The sequence below is a fragment of the Apteryx mantelli genome, chromosome 2, assembly GCF_036417845.1.
Source record: "Apteryx mantelli isolate bAptMan1 chromosome 2, bAptMan1.hap1, whole genome shotgun sequence".
Taxonomy (NCBI): domain Eukaryota; kingdom Metazoa; phylum Chordata; class Aves; order Apterygiformes; family Apterygidae; genus Apteryx; species Apteryx mantelli.
The window spans coordinates 172,099,622-172,119,796 of NC_089979.1; the positions used below are offsets into that span (position 1 = coordinate 172,099,622).

General features: G+C 38.7%; 1 protein-coding gene across 2 annotated transcripts in view; it reads right to left on the reverse strand.

Moving 5' to 3' along the window:
- SMARCC1 (SWI/SNF related, matrix associated, actin dependent regulator of chromatin subfamily c member 1) overlaps positions 1–20,175 on the reverse strand; it is a 98,194-nt gene that overhangs the window by 66,264 nt on the left and 11,755 nt on the right. Inside the window, exons 3-11 of one of the 2 annotated variants that reach the window (XM_067292098.1) lie at positions 18,087–18,172; positions 16,689–16,715; positions 14,339–14,420; positions 13,216–13,308; positions 9,012–9,081; positions 6,486–6,555; positions 4,667–4,742; positions 1,842–1,967; positions 1,022–1,140 (exon numbers count right to left, since the gene is read on the reverse strand). In XM_067292098.1, the coding sequence (XP_067148199.1) occupies positions 1,022–1,140; positions 1,842–1,967; positions 4,667–4,742; positions 6,486–6,555; positions 9,012–9,081; positions 13,216–13,308; positions 14,339–14,420; positions 16,689–16,715; positions 18,087–18,172 (749 nt within the window). The remainder of the gene's footprint in view (positions 1–1,021; positions 1,141–1,841; positions 1,968–4,666; positions 4,743–6,485; positions 6,556–9,011; positions 9,082–13,215; positions 13,309–14,338; positions 14,421–16,688; positions 16,716–18,086; positions 18,173–20,175) is intronic. The other variant, XM_067292099.1, reaches the window with a different exon arrangement.

Below are 20,175 nucleotides of genomic sequence, written 5' to 3' on the forward strand. Positions count from 1 at the left end.
TTCCAACTCAAAATCGTCTCCGATATGTTGGCAGCACTTGCCTACTAGTGAGATTCAATGGACTAGTGATTCACCTACATTTGTCCTTTTTAAAGTTTCAATAAGGGCATCTGCTGCACAAAACAGAAGAGGCAACAGACCATTTCAAGACCATTTTCTTTTAAAGAAAAGTTGTCTTAGACAATCAAGTCTAGTTTGCCAAGGAGGCCATTCTGGGAACAGAGGCAGAATTACCTAAGCCTCTACTTATAGAGTCCAACTAAGACTTAACATTTCAGACAAAAAAAAAAAAAGAATTATTCAATCAACTAATTCTGATGAATTTCCAGTCCTATTTTGTTAGGTCCTCATGAACTACCATGTTAAACGATACCTGGATTTTTAGTTTTAGAAAATATGCTCCCCTCTGTATCCACACACAAACCCCATTAATTAAAAGCTTTTTCCCCCTCTATCATCTGTAAGCCTTTTTTAAAGATCAAGCTAGCACTGAATGAAAAAAAAAAAAAAAAGAGAGAGAAACCTTATTTTAGGCCACCTGTAATTAGCAAATGCTACTCCATTACAAAGTCACATCTGAAAAGTGGGCTTTAAAAATGCCTAGTTATGTAGACAAAATAATCTTTTTCAATTAAATGCAGTGACTCACAGGGCTTTAAAAAGTGCGCGTGTACTACATGCTTGCACTAACAGAACTCAAGGAGTCTGAATTATTTTAGAAGCAGTAGTGCAACTTTTCACTTGACAAGCTCTACTCTCAATGCAGTAATGAGAACCCCGACGTTGAGACACAGGTAACGTGATGACTTGCACCAGATTCTCCTCCACCTGCAGGCAATAAATTTCTACAGCGGAATAGAGAAATTAAGCATACTGCACTAACAAAAAAATCACACAAATTACTGCAGAAATAATTATACCACTGCAATGTAACGTGAGGCAAGCGAGAAAGGAGACAGACCTTTCCACAAGCACTTCTTCAAGCAAAATTAGCCTCATCTTCCATGAGTTAGACACTCACCCTTTCTTCCCTGTCTTTTTTCTCGATTCCACCGGAGTGGGAGGAGGAGAGGGAGAATGCTTTCTCTTCCTTGTACTTGCTGCCGCTTTCCTGTCTCTCCTCTCTGGACTACGTACAGGCTGTTAGAGAAGTGAAGTTATTAGCTCATCCCAAATTCTACAGTTATTGAAACTCGGTAGGCTGCAGTCTTCCTTCATACATCCTAAAACAAAGAGGCTAAATGCAATAATATCACACCGAGCACCACATTCAGCTCCAGAATACTTCCATTTGCTAATGTGAAATGCCTTAAGTTTTCTACAGCCATCCCTTAGCTGCTGCTATGGCTATCTACTTAAGAACTGTGCTCTTAAAACGGTGTGATTCAAATGCTAACTTCTGACTTTAGTCCATCCATCAGGATTTCCCAGTGAGTAGCCTGACTTCAAGGAAAAATGAACGTGTTTTCAGAGTCCTAACTAACTCCCTGCATTGGGAGGGATACAAAAATTAGTCTCAACAAGTATTTTGGTTCAGAGAATCTGGAAATCAAATTAACTGTTTCTGTTTAACGTACCACATGCTTTCATTTGTGAGAAAGCACAGAGTGGGTATTATCTCTTATGTCAGGGGCAGGAGGGGATCAAAAGACATAATTATACTTTGGGATAAAAGACAGGCATGTCAGAAGAAAATGAAACTAGGTTGTGTTATCGTGGATACCTCAGACACTGTTCGACTAGCCTAATTTTAGCGGCTTTGAGCCCCAGAATTGACTTATGCAGAGACAAAGAATATTAATGTATCAACGGGTCACTCATTAAGCAGAGAAGCACCTTACCTCTTCGTTTTTCATGGAGATTCTCTGTCGAAAACTCACTGATTTCCTGTTCTCATCTACCTCGTAATCCTCTTCATTCATCCACTCATTGAATATGTCTGTGTCCAAAATCCACTTGGCATGAACCTAAAGAACAGATGGACATATCAATACGCTGATGTTTTTTGGAAAAACAAAACAAAAAACAAACAAACAAAAAAAATCACTCCACAACAGACCTAGTAAGATGAAGGAAATACTTGCAAGTTTGGTTACAAAGGTCTGAAGGTCTGAGTATCTCATAATGGTTTCATGTATACTAAATGAGATGAGGACCACATAAGGCAATGCACTACAAGATGGATACACCCAAAATAAGTCTACTGAATCCTATGCCTGTTCTTCAGTTGTTTTAAGCCTTCCAAGGCGTGAGGTTAGTTCTCACAGCCAGGACAATGGCTTTGCATTAAAAGAGTACAGCACCCAAAGATGTGGAAAATTACCACCAAAATCTTTCAAGTACAAGACCGATCACCTTAGCAAGTATACTTTGATACAAACAAAATACACAAAAAAATAGGAAACCTTGAAAAGAAAGGATTTACCATGTTGACTTAGTAAAATATCCATCTTCAAATAAAGTTTTAGCTTACACAGCTGAACAAGAAAAATCGATTCTTGTTCTTCAATACTATATGTACACACATATACACAAAAAGCATATGTGTTCTAGTTATTCATAAATAGCTACCTGGAATGAGTAGCTTTTGAACAGAAATCAAATTGTTTTCTGACCCGAATTGCCCTTTTAACTCTCCTATTCAGATCAGCAACAGAGACACAGAACAACATTGCGTGTTACGTATAAAAGAGCAAGTCCAATAATAGGACAATAAAGTAAAATTTAGTGCTGTTTGATAACTATTTTGTATTGTTTTCTTGCAATGAACTAAATCAGAAAGACAAACCATTTTGCTACAAAGAAAACAAGTCATGTGAAGAATCTCAGTAAAGCTGCCACTGTTGGTTTGAGCGCTCAAGCTTTCCACAGACGGAGAAATGCCGATTCTTTTTCATCATAGTGACATCGGTTAAGAACAGCTTTCCCATTCAAACCAAACCTTGCCAAATAAGAAGAGTGAGCTGCGACACCCTGGGATTCTGAAGTCACCTGCAGGTTTTCTTAGACATTCATGTTGGTTATGACTCTAGTGACAGCTGCATTTCACACACTACTTTTTTTTTTTAAGCAGTCTCAGTGCATTTGGCAAATTTAGTCAAATCCAGAAATTTGAACTGTGCACTGTACTAAGAGCATACAGAAACCGGCTTTTACATCAGGACTGAGCCAAGGCAAACCAACTCAAGAGCTTCACGTACCGGTGTGACCATGGAGCTGGGGTGGGGTGGCAGGGTGAGGGGGCAGGACTTGGCAAACTGAGCTGACGTTTGGCTGACCATACCCAAAAGTGCTGGCAATAAGTTGCCTTTACAGTATTTCAAAGAGAATAGCAAGATTTCAACTGTATCATAGACTTCAAAATTCAGATTTGTTCTTCTAAAGAAGCTAATACTTTGGCCAGTTCTATATTGTAGCATGTTTTTTTTCCCCCTCAGATATTACTTTTCTAGAAAAGTGTTGTTTTAAAAAAGAATTTATACACTTTTCAAAGGGAACTTAACAGCTCCAACAATGCAGTGATTCAATTTCACATCTCTGAAGCAGCCACAGAAAAAACGAAAGCTGTTCAACAAAAAGCTAGATGACACTGGACATTAATCCACAGCAGCAAGCAAAACCCAGCTCAACCTAGGATTGCCATGCCATTTCATTCCAGGAAAAAAAGAAAAGAGATCCTAAAATTTTCTATTAAAACAAGATTTGTAATCCTAAAAGCCATCTCTTTAAGTTGTAAGCAAAATACTGAATTGATGTCAACATGCGAGCAGACTACCAAACATAATTCTTCCTTCAGAACTTCAAAAAAAAAACGTTCCAGCAGAGTCTTCATGAACTTCGACAGCTTGAACTGCCGGTCTCCAGACGTCACGTCACAGCAGGATGGAGCGGACGGGTCAGGGCTCCAGGCTGCCTTGCTCAGGGAAGACAGACTGCCCTTCCCTCAGCCCTGCCGCGCGCAGGGAAGAAGATCCACGATCCCCAGTGACCCAGGCAGGCTGCGGTCAGCAAATAGTTTGGCTGCACGATGCATTTGAACATGCTGTATCCTGAAGAAAAGGCCCAGCAGTACATATAGCCTCTGTTAGCAAGGTAGCCTGCTAGCTTAGGATGAAAATACTGATTTGTGAGTCTTTAAAACATGAACTTTTTGCAGAAAAAAAAAGTTTTAAGCCCTGTAATACGTGTGTGGTAGCCTCAGTTTTCTAACTAGATTATTTTCTCTAATAACATTGTTTCAAAAACATCACGAAGATACAGTATTTTCCCGACTTCCTCTCCTTAAACAGTGTATAAGGGCATCCTGCCCAAATAATGAGTTACCAGGTTTCATCTCAGAGATGGCTGCACTTCAGCAGTAGGGAAAGGAGTTACCTTTAATACAAAACACATAAGTCAAGCTAAAATAATCACCAGTTATTTTGTCATTAACGGGGATGCATTATTCTCCCCTTTTCACTGACAAAAATGTTTTTCAGTGGTGTAATTCCCCCACCCAAAGAAACCTTTTAGACATTTTTATCACAGCCTTAAAAATATCATTCTGCTTTTCCACATAGATGGAAATACAGCTATTGATATTCAGCAGCGCTTTAAAACATCTACCTAGTAGCACCTGAGGATGAGACATACAGTAACTTTGGGGAACTGTTAAAGAGAGACTTACCTTCCACGGCTTTTCAGGAATTGGAGGATCCTCAATTTCAGCATCTATTTCATTAGCATGAACCCAAGTGTCATAGCTGTGAGAAAAGTCATGAGAAAACAAAATTGGTACCCTCGGCTGTTCATCCAGATCCCCAGCAGGAATATTCATTCAGCAACTTTAACATAACCTGATCATACCGCTGGGAGAGAATAGCAAGTTATTGTCCACTCCGTGAAAAGTTAAATAAAGAAATAATCACTGTTTTCTGCTAGAGGAATAGTTTCGGCTTTAAAAAAAAAAAACAAAAAAAAATACACTGAAATTGCAGGGTCCAAAGCATCTAATGTACGCTTACAACTTTCTGAAGTCAGAAACCATCTTAGTGAAACCAGCTCCAGCTTGGAATTACACAGCTAGTCTTTAGATTCAGGGGTACATACACAATTTCTGGGTCACCTCTTCAAGCCCTGGTTTTACGTTGTTCCCATTCTCGTGGGTGTGAAGTGAGAAACCCTGGGCTCTTAGAAGACAGGAGTGTGTATCCTCTCCTACAAACCCCACTGCTGTAGAATCCATCCATTATTTACATTCACTTTTCCACCTGCTATTCCCCCCAAAGCCTATCCATAAACAATAGGAATCCGCACTCAGTAACATTAAGATCCCAAACACCTTGTAATCAACTCCAGGCATGTATTAAGTGACTTAAGTCATAAACAGGAAAGGATGTGTATATAGCATTTTTCCCGTTTTCACTGATATTTATAAATATATAAACACACACAGATTGAACATACAAATCTGATAACTGATATGATAGAAAAATATTTAGTCATTCATCTATATGAATAGAGAAACTTAAATGATTGTTGTTTGCTCTCCTCCACTGAAGAAACATATGGCTCCCAAGAATTCTGTGCTTGTGAAGCAGAGCAGAGTTTTGCGCCCTGAAAAGACTGTTTAAATAGAAGACGGTGCTGAGTTTTCAGTCTTTTGTGTTTTCGTAGTCTGGGCTCAGAAGCCAATTATTACAAATACATTTAAATTACTAAGGGTACATAAGCTACCTTTTAACATCTTCAGAAAACTAAAGACAGCTTTCTCTTGCAGCAGTCACTTGCACTTCACTGAAGGCAACCCGTGGAGTGAAATCCCTCTCCTTCGTTGAACAAAGTCAAGCTAGATGATTAAAGACTACTCTTCTGGCTTTAAAGTTTTATTAACTTCATGGAAAGGCTCACTCCCACTTCGGAGGTCTGGTTCAGTCGCAGCCCTATTAGTGGATCTGCAGAGAAGTGCACTCCTTTTCTAACCTCACCCACCTGCCAGTAAGCAGGTATGAATATTTCAGTTTTAAAGCCACTGACTTAAGTCTTTTACCAAATCCTGGACACTACAAAAAACAGCAGCAATACCAAGTCACTCAGTGGTTATATTCCATAAGACCAACTCTGCTTGTTTCATAATGTAAATGCTGATGTACAATCATTCAGAAACAAAACAACAGGAACGCAGTAGTGTGTACTTGGGTTGAACTTTTAGAAGAACCAACATAAAACAAGCCTGTCGTATTCTGCAGAACAAGAAAAGAGCATCGTTGCAGTTCACGTAGTTAGAACATCCCCAGTTCAGATTCACTGCTGATAGCCACAGAGCACCAGGAGCACATCAAGCAGAGTGCAGAGCATTGGCATCAGAAGAAGTAAGACTCAATAAGCTAAAGGAATAGCTCGTTTGAGGATATGGATTGGCCTACTTGCGAGTTTTAATTAACACTTCTCCTTCAACAAACTTTAGCAAGATTTGGGATATGCTCTCTTCCCCCACCTTTCTTTACCTGTCTGGAAAAAAACCCCAGTGTACCAGCACCTGCTTGTCTTTTTTCATCACAGGTCTCAACCATTCATCTGCAAAGGGGAAAAAGATCTAGCATCAGGTTCAGCAGGCTGTGAAACAATTTAAACACTATTTTGCTTTTCCACAGTTAGACACCACAAGGTTATTGCAATCATCTTTGTTAAAAGTCTGTTGTAGCAAAATTAGAGCGACCTGACCCGTTTAGTAAAAGAAACTTGCCTGCATCATCTTTGCCACCTCTAAAACATGCATGTGCTCGGCCAGTATACTGCACAGATGTTACATTAGTAAAATCATTTAATGCTAAAATCATTTCCATCCCCGGCCACATACTGATAATCTAACTCACTCCAGATTAAGATCCAACGGGGTTTGAAACAGTCACGTGTTTCTCAACAGACCCAAAACCAGAAGCAAAAGCAGAGTTTCTGGCTGACAGGTGGAAACATTGGAAACGCTGTTTTCTACCAGCTTATGTTGTCCTACCACATCTCCCAAGTACTCTGGCTCCTTGGGCCCGGAACTCGTAATGGGGTAGAGGAAACCCTCCAAGGTGACATTCGGTAAAGACAACAACAACATGGAAAGAGAGAGGTTCTCCAGTCCTTCGGGACAAATATTTTTAATCACTGTGTAACTGAAAAGCCTAAATTTCTCCCAAAATGTTTTCTTGTCAACTGGTAAGTCTCTGCCCTCTCTCTTTTTGTATTCTGGTCAGAGTTCTGAATCACCTCATTAACTTCTCCTTTCGATTTACACTTATTCCATGGGACTGTTTTCTGCTATTAAATTCTACTCTTATCAGGTATTTAAAGACAAAACAAGTTTTGAAGGAAGAATTTCATGGGAGGAACAGGGAAGAGAAGGGAGTGAAACTGACTTTATTAAAATACTTCCAAGAGGTCGAGACTTAAATTTCAACTGTCTTCTGCCACACCACTGTTAATAGAGACTTCGAGTTAACACAGACCTACTGAGCAACACCAGGATTTTGCTAATGCTGCAATAAGGTGCAAGTTCAGTCTGACTGGTGTTTTAAAGTTGATTTTGTTTTTAAACTGCACCTCCGAGATAATGCAACAACCTACTCCTCCGAATCAAATTTGTCTTTCCTCAATACCCCAGCGAAGGGGGAGAGAGAGCACAGTTTGAGAATATTGCCCAAAGGGGGACGAGAAGAGAAAGATCCTGAGGATTTGAATCTGTATAATGCTACGCTCCTTGAATTCAGGGCTGCTGTCTCATCTTAGTATAATCGGGGATTAAAAAGAGAGCTCTCTGTCTAGCACACCCACATGTTCATTGAACATATGACAGATAGGACCCGCTGCGTTTAACTTTTTTCCCAAAAGCTGAAGTGGTTAAAATTAAATACAAATCTGTGAGTAGGCCTTATATTCCCAGAAGTACAGAGCATATATAGACAAGCAGCAGAGGACGAACGATCCACCATCGTTCCTATATGGAAGTGAATACTTCCATCTAGTGGAGATCAGATGCCAGGGCGAAACAGAAAAATCTAAGTTATGTCAGTGAAGTTCGGACTCAGCAACAATGATCCACTAGACAATAAAATATATTTAAGATCAAATAGCTTAGCAGCTCTGTTTCTTTGCTGTTTGCTGTAGCTGTTAAACTGCTTTTGTGGAAGCTATGTACCTCATAGAGGCAGATTTCATTATAATTACACCAACAATCCCACTTTTTCAAATCCCCCTGTTCTTACGTTCATCATTGCCTAAGGCTGGACAAGGGCAGAGCGTGGCAGAAGGAATTTTCATTCTCATTTATTTTAGCACCTGTGTTACGTATCATACAGCTAGCTGACTCCTAGTAGTGTTTCCCAATAAGACAAACGCTGCAATGCTCAACATTTTGACCTATTCTTACACACTTGCAATTCACGCTCAAATTATCACTGCGTTACTTCAATTCACTCATGAAATCCCATGCTTAACTTGGTATCGATTCCAATTTTACGGCTCGCATACCTAAAAATAAGGGGTTAATATAAATTACTGGGGAACACCAAGGAAGAAAAAAAAAAATACACAGTGGAAACTAGTTTTAAACCCCGTTTCATTATCCATCCTTTCAAAAAAATTTTTTTTAATCTAATTTCTTCTTTATTTCTTCCAGACCTTTAGCTTTGTTCCCCTTCAGCCTGTAAGTTATTTGGGGCATCTACCAGCTTTGTATAATGCTGGAAACTCTATTCAGCAATAAAAACTAATATCTCAACCTCCCATCCAACCACTGAAGAATATTTAGTGTTATACATCTTTCCAGAAAATATTATATTCATTAAAAAATTGGAATATTATACCAGATAGTTAAGAGCAGGACACAATGAATTTATTTGCAGTTGTTAATCCTAGAAATACTTTTTAAGCGGCTCTCAGAAGCAGGCCGAGAACAATGTGTGAAAGTTCCTGTAAGTGCTAAAAGAATTTAGTGACAAGATTACCTCCACTTAAAAAAAGAAAACAACAGAAAACAACTTTACCATCATCCAGTGAGGTAGGACTTGGATAAACATGGTGGGTAGCCTTTGACTTCTCCTCAGTTACTGTTCCCTTTGGGGAAGATGCAAGGGAAGAAGAAACACCGCATGAGAAACCTTCAACACACAAAAACGTTCCCTTAAACTTCTCCATTACTTCTTTTCACCCACAGCCCATGCAACCTAGAAACATTCAAGGCTGGTTTTCAATGCAACAACTAAGAACACCATCTCTAAAAAGCAGCAGAAAGAGGCAATTATTTTAAGAGACTGCTCACAACCTACTTTATCTTCTCTTGCCCTTTTCAGTTCAAATCCTTCCTCTTTCTGGTTCCTTCTGCCCCATTTCTCTATGTACGTCTTTATCAGTTCATCCAAGTCTATTGGTGAATATTTTATGAGAAAGCATCTCTAACTTCTTTTCCACTAAGTACACAATTTGATCCAAAACATTTTCTAAATATTATAATCTATGTAATATAAAGACTAATAGGAACTTAACTAGAAGCAGCTGTGCTGAATAGGGCATCCTTAGTATTTAAGAAAGCCTATATAAGGGCAAAGTAGAAAAGCCTGTTCTGTAATAACAAAAAAAGCCTCCCAAATCATAAAACAAATAAAAAAACAACAACATTAATATCACACAACTGTTTGTCAAATATTCAAATAAGACCTCAGGTTGGTTTAGGACAAATTTTTCTGGACATACGAGAGGCAACAAGTATACTTTTCATGCTTATGTAGATGCCACAAACGATATATAAAGCAATTTTTCTAAATATGAATATAGGCCATAAATATATTCTGGTTGGACTTATGTCATCATAGACTAAAATTCTGCTATAATTATATAGCTGTTAAGTAAGTACATAATACTGCTTCATGTGGTCAGTCAAGAACACTCTGTACTTTACTCGCACTGAAAACCATCGGGACTCTCCCATATGCTGGGCAGACACCTCTAGTCTCTATATGCACAGAGTCTTTTCCAGGAAAGCAGAATTTCATAGATTTAAAGTCTGCAGATTCTTCTCCAGAGAAGGAATTATGTATTGAAAGAGTTTGTGTGAAAATATTGTACAAAATTTATATTCCATAAATATCTGAGATTTATTTAAAGGACTTAAGAGCTCACAGGACAGGTTACAAGAAAGAATCTATGATCAACTTATTTGGAAGACAGCCACCAGCATCAAAAGGAGGGAATAAAAAAAAAAAAGAGGCAGGGAGAAGCAACGCGTTAAGGTAGAAATATCTGGAGACAACTCTGACATCAGAGTTGAAAGACAAAAGTTCTCACACCAACATAAGCTTGTAGAATGGCATGAAGGGAGACAGAGAGGTGCTCTTTGAGGAACAGAAAAAAATAAAGTTGGAGAGTGAGAAAGATTTAAAAGCATTCAAAACAGAGAGAAAGAGTCCTGGCATGAACGAAGAGCCTGTGAACTGTTCAAGGAACAATAATGGAAATTCTCTCTTCGTTCTCCATGAACTAAAGACACCTCTGGAGATCAACTAATCCAATTTTTATAAATCACATCAATAAATTTAATTTATTTTCTATCAAGCTGAAAACAAAGAAACCCCCACAACTATAGTTGAACAGGAAGTCTTCCTAGATACTCTCTTGACTGAAGGCAAAGGGATAGATGCATTTTCCAGAAAGCTTTTTTAATGTACACTTAAGCAAAATGTAAGGCTTATTTCTTACCTCTGCTAAAATGAATGTGAGTGGAAGCTAAAGGCATAACAAGATAGAAGAGTTCTCTACTATCAAAACACTTGCCTTGATGCAAATATATATAAATGCTAACCTCACTCATTATTCACTTTCCAATTCCAAAATTATTGTTCTGGCTCTTCTCAGAAGAAATCCTCAACATTTACAAAGAAAAGCAGCATCTTCATCAGTGGAGAGTACAGAAAGAACAAACATCTTGCAGGCCTTTTTTATTTTTAAATATGTCCAAAGATGACGCTAGCCACTGTGTCAGGGTCAGAGCTATGCTATTCCTCGGCACAGACTGCAGTCAGGACAGCTAGGACTTGGAAACACTAGAGAAGTGTGTTCCAGTTACTAGGACGGGGCAGGACGAAGAGGAGATTACAACGGGTAAAAATCAAGACAGTGAGCTAGCACAGGCATCAGCACAAGCACACGATGAGAATCAGAGGTAGGATAAAGGAGAAACACACAAAAAGCAGAGTTAAGGACAATTTATATTTTCAGTTCTTCACATCTCTTAAAGCAGGCAGTTTGGTCTTTAAAGTCTCTTAAATCATTCATGGATACACCATGCTTTGACTATAGAAAAAATTCCTAAATTTATGAAGGAAAAACTGAATCAGGAACCCTAATTTAAGTAATAGTATGCAGTCTTAATCAGCTGAATAATTAAGAGTAACTGATGAAAAATTACACAAATATTAAATTGAGATTATGATTCATAATCATAACACAGGAAACATCTAATCTGGAAAAGAAACCATTTGCTTTGGCTATAGCAGCAAATTATTACAACAGAAAAAGCTACGAGACCATCTCGCTCAGTAATTTGATAAGCAGTTTCCATGATTTATAAAGGGGAATAAAAGGAGCATTGTGTGGCCAGCTGTGGGACAAGTGCTGCATTGCACTTTGATGAAAATAACATTCTGTGACAAAAAAAGTCACCAGATGGTATCTGCCTGAGGACCAATGGATTCACAGATCAGTGAAAAACGTATAAAAGATATCATTAACATTACTTAAGAGATCTTTGATTCAAAAAATAGAAAGGATCTTTAGTATATTTTTTGTAAAAGGTATTTTACAACCTATTAACATAACATGAAAACAAAAAGGCTTTGAGAGTTTACAGGTCATTTAAGACAGCTGTCCTTTTCCTTGCATCAGTGTTTTCAAAGCCCTTTTAATTTCCTCCAAGCCTTTACTCTCACACAGCCTATAACATGCAGTAATCACTTCACAGCTCTCATCCAGAGCCAGTTCTTGACTTGGTTTTACCTGTCAAAATTAGAGTTCACATTCCAGAACATTTGTTTCAAAACAAGTTTAAAAAAAAAAAAAAAAAGGAAGAAAAAAAAAAAAGGCATTTACATTTTTAAGAGTCCAACCCCTCTGCTCCAGCAGGGTCACCTAGAGCACGTTGCCCAGGGCCCTGTCCAGACGGCTTCTGAACATCTCCAAGGATGGAGACTCCACAACATCTCTGGGCAAATTGTGCCAGTGCTCAGTCACCCGCACAGGAAAAAAGCTTTTTCCTTATGTTCAGACAGAGCTTCCTGTGTTTCAGTTTGTGCCCGTTGCCCCTCGGCCTCTCACTGGGCACCACTGAGAAGAGTCTGGCCCCAACCTCTTTACACCCTCCTGCACTGATAAAATCCCCCCCCCAGCCTTCTCTTCTCCAGGCTGAACAGGCCCAGCTCTCTCAGCCTTTCCTCATATGAAAGATGCTCCAGTCCCTTCATCATCTTTGTAGCCCTTCACTGGACTGGCTCCAGTAGCTCCATGTCTGTCTTGTCCTGGGGAGCCCAAAACTGGAACCAGTACTCCAGGTGTAACTGGAGCTGCTCTCCAGCAGGTCAGCCCTCAGAATTATTCAGTAATAAGTAAGCCCCCAAAATCACTGGTAGATTAAATTACAACAGCAAGATGATGAGAATACTTCCAGGAGATTCAACATCTAATAAGCAAGAAATTTCCGTTCAACACAAGGAAGAAAAAAAAGCAAGTAAAGTAAAAAAAAGCAGTGATTATTTTAAGGACAAAATTACTTTATGCAGCTTGTTCCCACATATCTGGAATAGCTGCATTACACACTACCTTCTTTGGTCTGAGACTTGGACAGACTGTGAGCTTTGTTTTAAATAAGCATGCATTCTTCTGCAGCATTAAATCAGCTAGGGCCTAAAGCCAACTCATTGAGACAGCACAAAACTCATTCTGATTACTACTCTACACTTCAATAGCAATTTTAGATCTACTTTTAGAACAAGCAGAGTTATGCTTCAATCTGCATGTGAAGATAACTAATAACAGCGTTTTACAAATGGTGAACTTCTGGTCTTAAGTGATTTGTTCCTGCTGTCTTGTGTTGTCAGACACAATCCAAATGCAACTGATATGTTGAAGGCAAACAAATCCACCTTATCTTGTTTTATCAGTTGTCTTCAAAGTATTTAAGATATGCTATACAATAGTTACCTGGTGACGTTTGACAATGTCCTTCAACTTATTAGCCAACTTCAATTCTATATCTGGAATGAGGTAGATGGTTGGTCTACTCAGACAATTGTTCTAGGGCAAAGAATAGGAAGTTAAGTAAGAAACCAGTAGAACACCTGTGACTTCATCAAAAAAAATCCTATATTCACCACCAATGCTTGAAAAAGCTCAAAATGAACTATACATATCAACTTGCGAGATGGCACACTATTTCGGGCTCCAGAAACTCCTAAGACAACAGTATTTGCCTTGCACATCTCCCCATTACATTGTCTGTGCTGTGGTTCCTTCTGGCCTCTGAAAATCTACTATTAGCCCTGTCAAAAACATTATAAAGAGTGAAGGGAACTTGACCTAGTGTAGCTGTTCTTATATTTTTGCTTTCGCAACACCTTTAATGAAAATCATACCTTTGAAATCAAAGTATTTTGGACATGTTCTAGAAGACTTCCCATGAAAGGGAGTTTAAGTTCCCTGTGTGTCAAGATCCAAGTCAGAATCTGTCCTATTGTACTGATGTGCAGATTCCTGCATTTCTGGGACAGTGACAGGTACCCATTCATTTTATTTGGGGGCTTAACATGTGCTTGATTACATATTAAAAAAACAACCAAAAATTTTTTTTTTAATGTTTTTTAATAAAAAAGTATTATTGCTTTTCACTGTGCTTCCTCCTATTTCCATTTTTGAGAAGCACGGGAAAGTTTCATCTTGAATATATTATACACACTGACCTTGGTTTTAGAGTCAGAGGAAAATATTCTGTTTTTCACACACAGAAGTAAAAAAACCCTACATTTTAACTTGAAGTTAGACTCCATTCAGCTGCTACCTGCATAGTTCAGATAAACAAGTGAGAGTCTAGAATGTCTCCCAATCGGAAAAAAGTCAAATCCACTACAAAGCTGAAAGTCTCCAGAAAGTCAATAACCGAAGGGGTATGTGCAGAACCAGTTACTCAGTGCTAGAGGTGGCACTGCCAAAGCAAGACCGAGACACTGGGAATGCACTGTCCTACCTAGTGAATCACTTCCCCCGAGCATGCGCAGGGGGGCATACGAGAGAGAGAGAAACCAAATGGTTTTGGATACAGCTTTCTTGCCTGCACTAGTGTTTTCTCAATGTTCATGAACATCTCCACGTTTCGATCCATCCGGGATGGATTCTGCAGGTCAAACCTCCGCCTGTTGAGGAAAGTGATTCAAAAATATTAAAAATTTCAACCTTCCTACATTCAGTAGTAAAGAAGTTTTCACGTTTCACACACAAAAAAAGAGTTGATTGTGGTAGCTACATAGGAACATTCATTATAATAACACTTAAAGCACAACCTCAAGTATATTTTTACTCCACTTGGCAGCCCTCATAAGCAGGAATATCACAATACCAATCAAGAAAATGCAACCAATTTGTCAATTAGAAAAATGAAGGTCAAAATTCTCCAACAAAACCCTGTAGCAGGGCTGTGCACTTCACGACAGTCACACAGGATAATTAAATGAAAACACTCAGATGCCCAAGATGGATTTCAGCAACCAGAGGAAATAACACATGAGCAAGTGTTCATGTTTCTCTCATTACTAGACGCACCCATCCGTCAGACCCAGATTCTAATCCAGGAAGAACACAGCAATGCATTTTGCCCCGTGATTTTCTAAACCACACATAAATATTTGAGAACAAGCCACCCCCCACACAGCATACATGTAGCTAATAATCCACGTACGCATTTTACGATTGTCTTCACTGGACTTGGGTACTTTAATAAGTTCTCTACTTCACTGATAAGAGCAATGAAAAATTTCAAACTAACAACACAGGTCTAAGTGTCTATTGTGAATGATGAGGAAAAAACAACATCTTAGACTTTCTACCAGGGAAGGCAGAAGGACAAAAGCCCTCCAAAAAGCATTCTGCCACACATTAATTCTAAAGTCATGGAGGAACCAACTCAAACTAAGAATCTGAACAGCATCCCTTAAGAACCTGAAAGATTGAGACAGTAATGGCAAGTGAGTGGCATGAGTGCTAAATTCAGCTCCTGCAGGTATCTGAATTAGCACTATCGCAAAGATTCATGATCACTAGCGAGGGTAAACGGCACTGTAGGTGCCTCTGGAATTGAACTGGTCCCAACCTTTAACGATTCGGCCTTTTCCCCAGCAAGATCTATTTAGATAATCGGCTTGCTGGCTCTTAGAGGACACTGCCTCGTGCACTTCTATAGCTCAGAAGTTTTGAAAAAAGCTGCCAAAACACTCTGATAACGCTCTTGACTGGGGCGCTGAGTCGGTGTTCAGGAGTGGCAATACAGGCAGAAGGGATTTCAGCACACAAAAGCAACAAGCACTCTCTGCATTTAACACTGGAAGAACGTGCATGTAATTACCGTGGAGTGACTGATGTGCTTTAAGTTGATACCCCAACTTAACCTGCAAGAATTTATTCCTGTGTCCGTATCTTAATGCTAATTTCTTTTAAACACATGCTCGTTTCCAGTAACACACCAAATCAATTTTTACAGTTTATAAATATACAATGAAGGTAAATCAAAGCAAGATTGATTTTTAGTCACAAAACCCATTACCACACAACTGTAGTATCGCATTAACATTATACTACTAAGTTAAACAAAGACGCTTCAGCTGAGACCACCGTGTTTTCCTTCATTTGAGGCTCTCTAGCATTTTCAGAACAAAGTTGCCCAAACCGATGGTTCTACATAAATATGCTCTGGTGTTGTGCGTCACTAGGATCATTCACTATTAATGAAAGACTGTTTCTGCAATTAGTGGTCTCTGTCTTCAAGCAGCGTTACAGATTCCTCCCTCCACCCTAATGACCTGGCAAACAAGGTAATATTCTGCTGTATTTATTAGAATCATCTTTCCATTTTTAAAAGAAAGTTATGATCTCTCTGAACACTGGTTGTGCATGTTGAAGATTCTATATTGACTTCTAGCGGTTGGACAAGTCATCAAGAAGTCTGTCAGCTCACTGCACAACACAAAAGAGATACATTTTTAATATATTAATACATTGAGGTATTTCACATCTATAATACACAGGATTTTTAAAAGCCAAGATCAAGTGATCTCTCCCCAGTATTCATACATTGACAGCTTCATAGTCTGTTCAAAACGTATGCTACTCAAGTAGATGTAATAAAGTTTCAAGGTTGAATATAAACACCAAATATATGCCAATAAATACAGCTATACATGCCCCCACATTTTTGCCTGCTCTTGAATCCCATAATCTAAGAGAAGCATGTCAATATATTAAGAAATAGCACTTTGTAGTAGCCTGTTTGGATAAAACAACAGCACTAACTCTTCCGGTTCTTGGTTTAACTGATGCCCTCTAACAGGTTTTAGCAAACAACTATTTGAATTGCAGTGACAGACAAGGTATGTCCAGGTGCACTGGATAAGTGCATTTTTCAGACATACCTATTATGACGAGGAAACGTACTTCTCCTATAAGACAGATCATTCACAAACAGGTTAAGCAAGAGTGACAATGCATACCATTTAAAAAAATAAATAAAAAAAATCATGTTTCAGGCAAAACACCACATATTATTTGTTTGAGTCAGTGAAGGATACATTCCAAGCTCTAAGTCTGAACCTCAGAGTTAAATTCAAGTATTACTTCCCTCTACATCCCACATGCACAAACACAAGACACTACCCACTAGTTGTGAGGAATCAGCAAGAGAGTGAGAAGAGAGGAGGCAGCCATACATCTGAGCTTTGCTCTCAACTTTCAATGACTGAAAACTAAACTTGTTTGGAAAAAGTGGGAATGCTTAAATATCATGAAGTAGGAGCCACTGAACTCCACTATCTTTACAGCAAGCAGGTAGCAAGACACTCCTAAAGGATACGCCACACAGAACGTTACAAGCAGGTATCATGTCCTGGATGACAGCAATGTCAGAGTAAGAAAAAAAGACTTCTGACAGAGTCACTCATACTAGCTCTCTGATTACTTCCTCCTCATATATCCAATTAGCTGATACGAGTATAAATAACTCCTAAAAAAATCCCCACCATACTAAAACAACTTTATTTTTGCCTTTTAATTTGCTCTTGTGGATCACAAAAACATATCCAATTCCAGCAATGCTGTTACAGATCAACAGCATGAGATCAGGAACTATTTAAACAGGTATACAAGAACAGTCACTGCTTTTAGCTAATGACTTTTCATCCTCAAACTTTTTCCAATGTTCTCAAATAAAGTAATTTATGCTACTGTGCTCTTGGGAAGAGGATTATAACTTGGAAACACACAAGTCATAACACTACTGGGATGTCACATGAGCAGTCGTAACATCAGCATCAGTAGCTGCATGGGCAATGTTTCTACACTATTTACACTCCTTGTTTGTGGAGGCCAGTAAGCAACTGAATACTTAATATTTACTGGTATCTATGCTATGCTTCATATTTTCCCAGTAGTAACTAAATCCCTATACTTGATACAACAACAAAGATTTCTACCTTACAGACAGCAGAGATGCTAAGATTCCGGTTAATTTGCTCGGCCATACAGCAAATAAATGGCAAAAAAAAGTCTCAAGTTTGGAATCTAATTCCCAACCTGGAGGCTCAAGAGCTCCAACTTGGACAACTTATCTTTAAATTTGGGGGTGAGTGGTGTGTCTCTCCAAAAAAAAGCTACCATGAGCAAAACAGGGAAAAAAACCAAAAATCTCCTCTTCCCATCTCCAACTCCCTTGCCTACCCAATTCTCCAGAAAGTATTAAACTTTAAGTAGTTTGCATAGGCATTTCATGTGTTTAATTTCATGCAAAACGTGTATAAATCAAAGTAAAAACTTACCAGCCCTGTTCATTCTTATATTTGTAAGCAGCACCAAGAATGTGACATAATGTACCTCCAGCTTTGAAATCCATGAAGCACTTTGCCTAAAACCAGAAAAAGTGAAAACAGCGACATTCACTTTTATGTAATCATTGTAATCAACGTGAAGACACACTCGTTAGTTGGCAGTTTTAGACATTCATCTTATCAAATGCATAGTTTAATTTGCAGAGAATCACTTCATAGTTTCATGTTCTCCTTTCAAAACATTTCAAGAACAAGATTAAATTCAATTTAAGTGGATTTCTTCACGTATGCAAGCAGATATCAACCTGATACACCTGAAGCTGTTAGTCCTTTCTTGTATGAATATTTGAAAAAAAAAAATTCTTCCACAGCTAAAGAAACACAAATCAGAGCTGCCCTTTGCTAAGATTCTCATTTTAATTTACTGCAAAATGGATGATCAATCAGTTAAGAATGTCTTCATCTGTACTGAACAGCCAAAAACAAATCAGTAGAAATGAAGAACTAGGAGCAACAGTGACTATGGAATCCAGGTCTTAAAGATTTCCATTCACTTCCCTCCTCCACCATAATAAACAGTTCAGTTTGTGAGGATCTGAAGAGGTCGCTGTGCAGATCTACCCTAAAACGCTAAATTCAACTCATTTCTTTACCTTACTGTTCAGAGAGTACAGCTGAGCCATGTATTAGTAAACATGCCCTCAGAAGTCAAGATCTGAAATTCAAATAGCAGCACTAAGAGACTGAAAAAACCTACTGATTCCTACAAGTCCATTCTCTAGAAACGTATGTACGACTGTTTGCTGCATAAGAACTGTACATTTTTGTCAGATTTTAGATTGGAAAGTTTTTGAGGGGTTTTATCTTGCTAATATCTTTAGTCAGAATGTTTGTATGTGCTTGGAAAAAGCAAACCCCTGTCGAGTAAGGTGAGAAATGGAAGACATTTGGATAGCTCAGCTAAAAAACAGCGTATCAGACAAATGTACCACTAGGATTTATTTTAACCACGCTTCCCAGACTACTGACATACGTTGACTCTGCCATTCTCGCCTGTGTGATTCAGAACAGGAAGAAGGAAAACATGCAACAGCATTTATGAACCAGCCAGTTGTAGAGGAAGCTACATACGACGTTATCGTGATAGAGCAAATAACAAGAAACTGTTTCTGTCAACCAGGCCTTCTCTTTGCAGTTACATGTTGTTTTCTCATGCGATTAATAAAGGAAAAAAACCTCTCTTTTTTTGTGGTATGGCTCAAGTTGGTTTAATGTCTTGTAAGAAGTGAAATTTATTTACAAACATGCATTATAAGTAAGACTTCTGAATAACTTCTTGTTTCTATTAATTGCAGCATTTAACTGCTTTTGGTAACTTTTATATAAAAATCAAGAAGACTTAAAAAAAAAATTATTTAGGGGAATAGGTCCATTTCCCAGACAACTTGAGATAGGCTTAGAGAAAGCTGCTCTAACAAGAATTGAAATGACAGAGCGGGAGCTCTCGTTCAAACGCGTTTCCGCGGCAGAGGCAGTGCTCCGCCTGCACATCTCTGCCTCCTCGCTGATCAGAAGGCCCAGGGACCAGAGAAAGCACAAAGCTGGAGAGCCGGCACGGACAGAAGAGCTTTCAGATTCATTTTGCATATTAGAAACATTTCTGACCTAGGTTCTAGCTAACTTTTTAGGTAAGAGCGGGTCATTTTCTTTAAACTCAGTTATATTACACTTCAGGAGTATTTGTCACAGTAGAATGACCAAGTTACAGGCAGTCTTAGCTCTACTGAAGTGTTGTAAATTCATCCGTCAGTCAGGCAACTAAAACGGTACCATGGGCACCAAAGTGAAACATTCCTTCCCTTGGCTGGGGAACTGCTGATGGAAAGCAAAGCAGTTCTGCGAGATATCACATATACCAGTGTACAACAACACCCGAGAAAAGATCCTTCATAACCATTCAGCAAGAACAGAACTGCTCCTGGTGTGCCATCTGTTTAGAGCCCTACCGTACATAGAAAGTAATAAAACTACTTCAAAGCTGCCATACATCTACCTGCCAATTTGGGGGTTGCATATATTT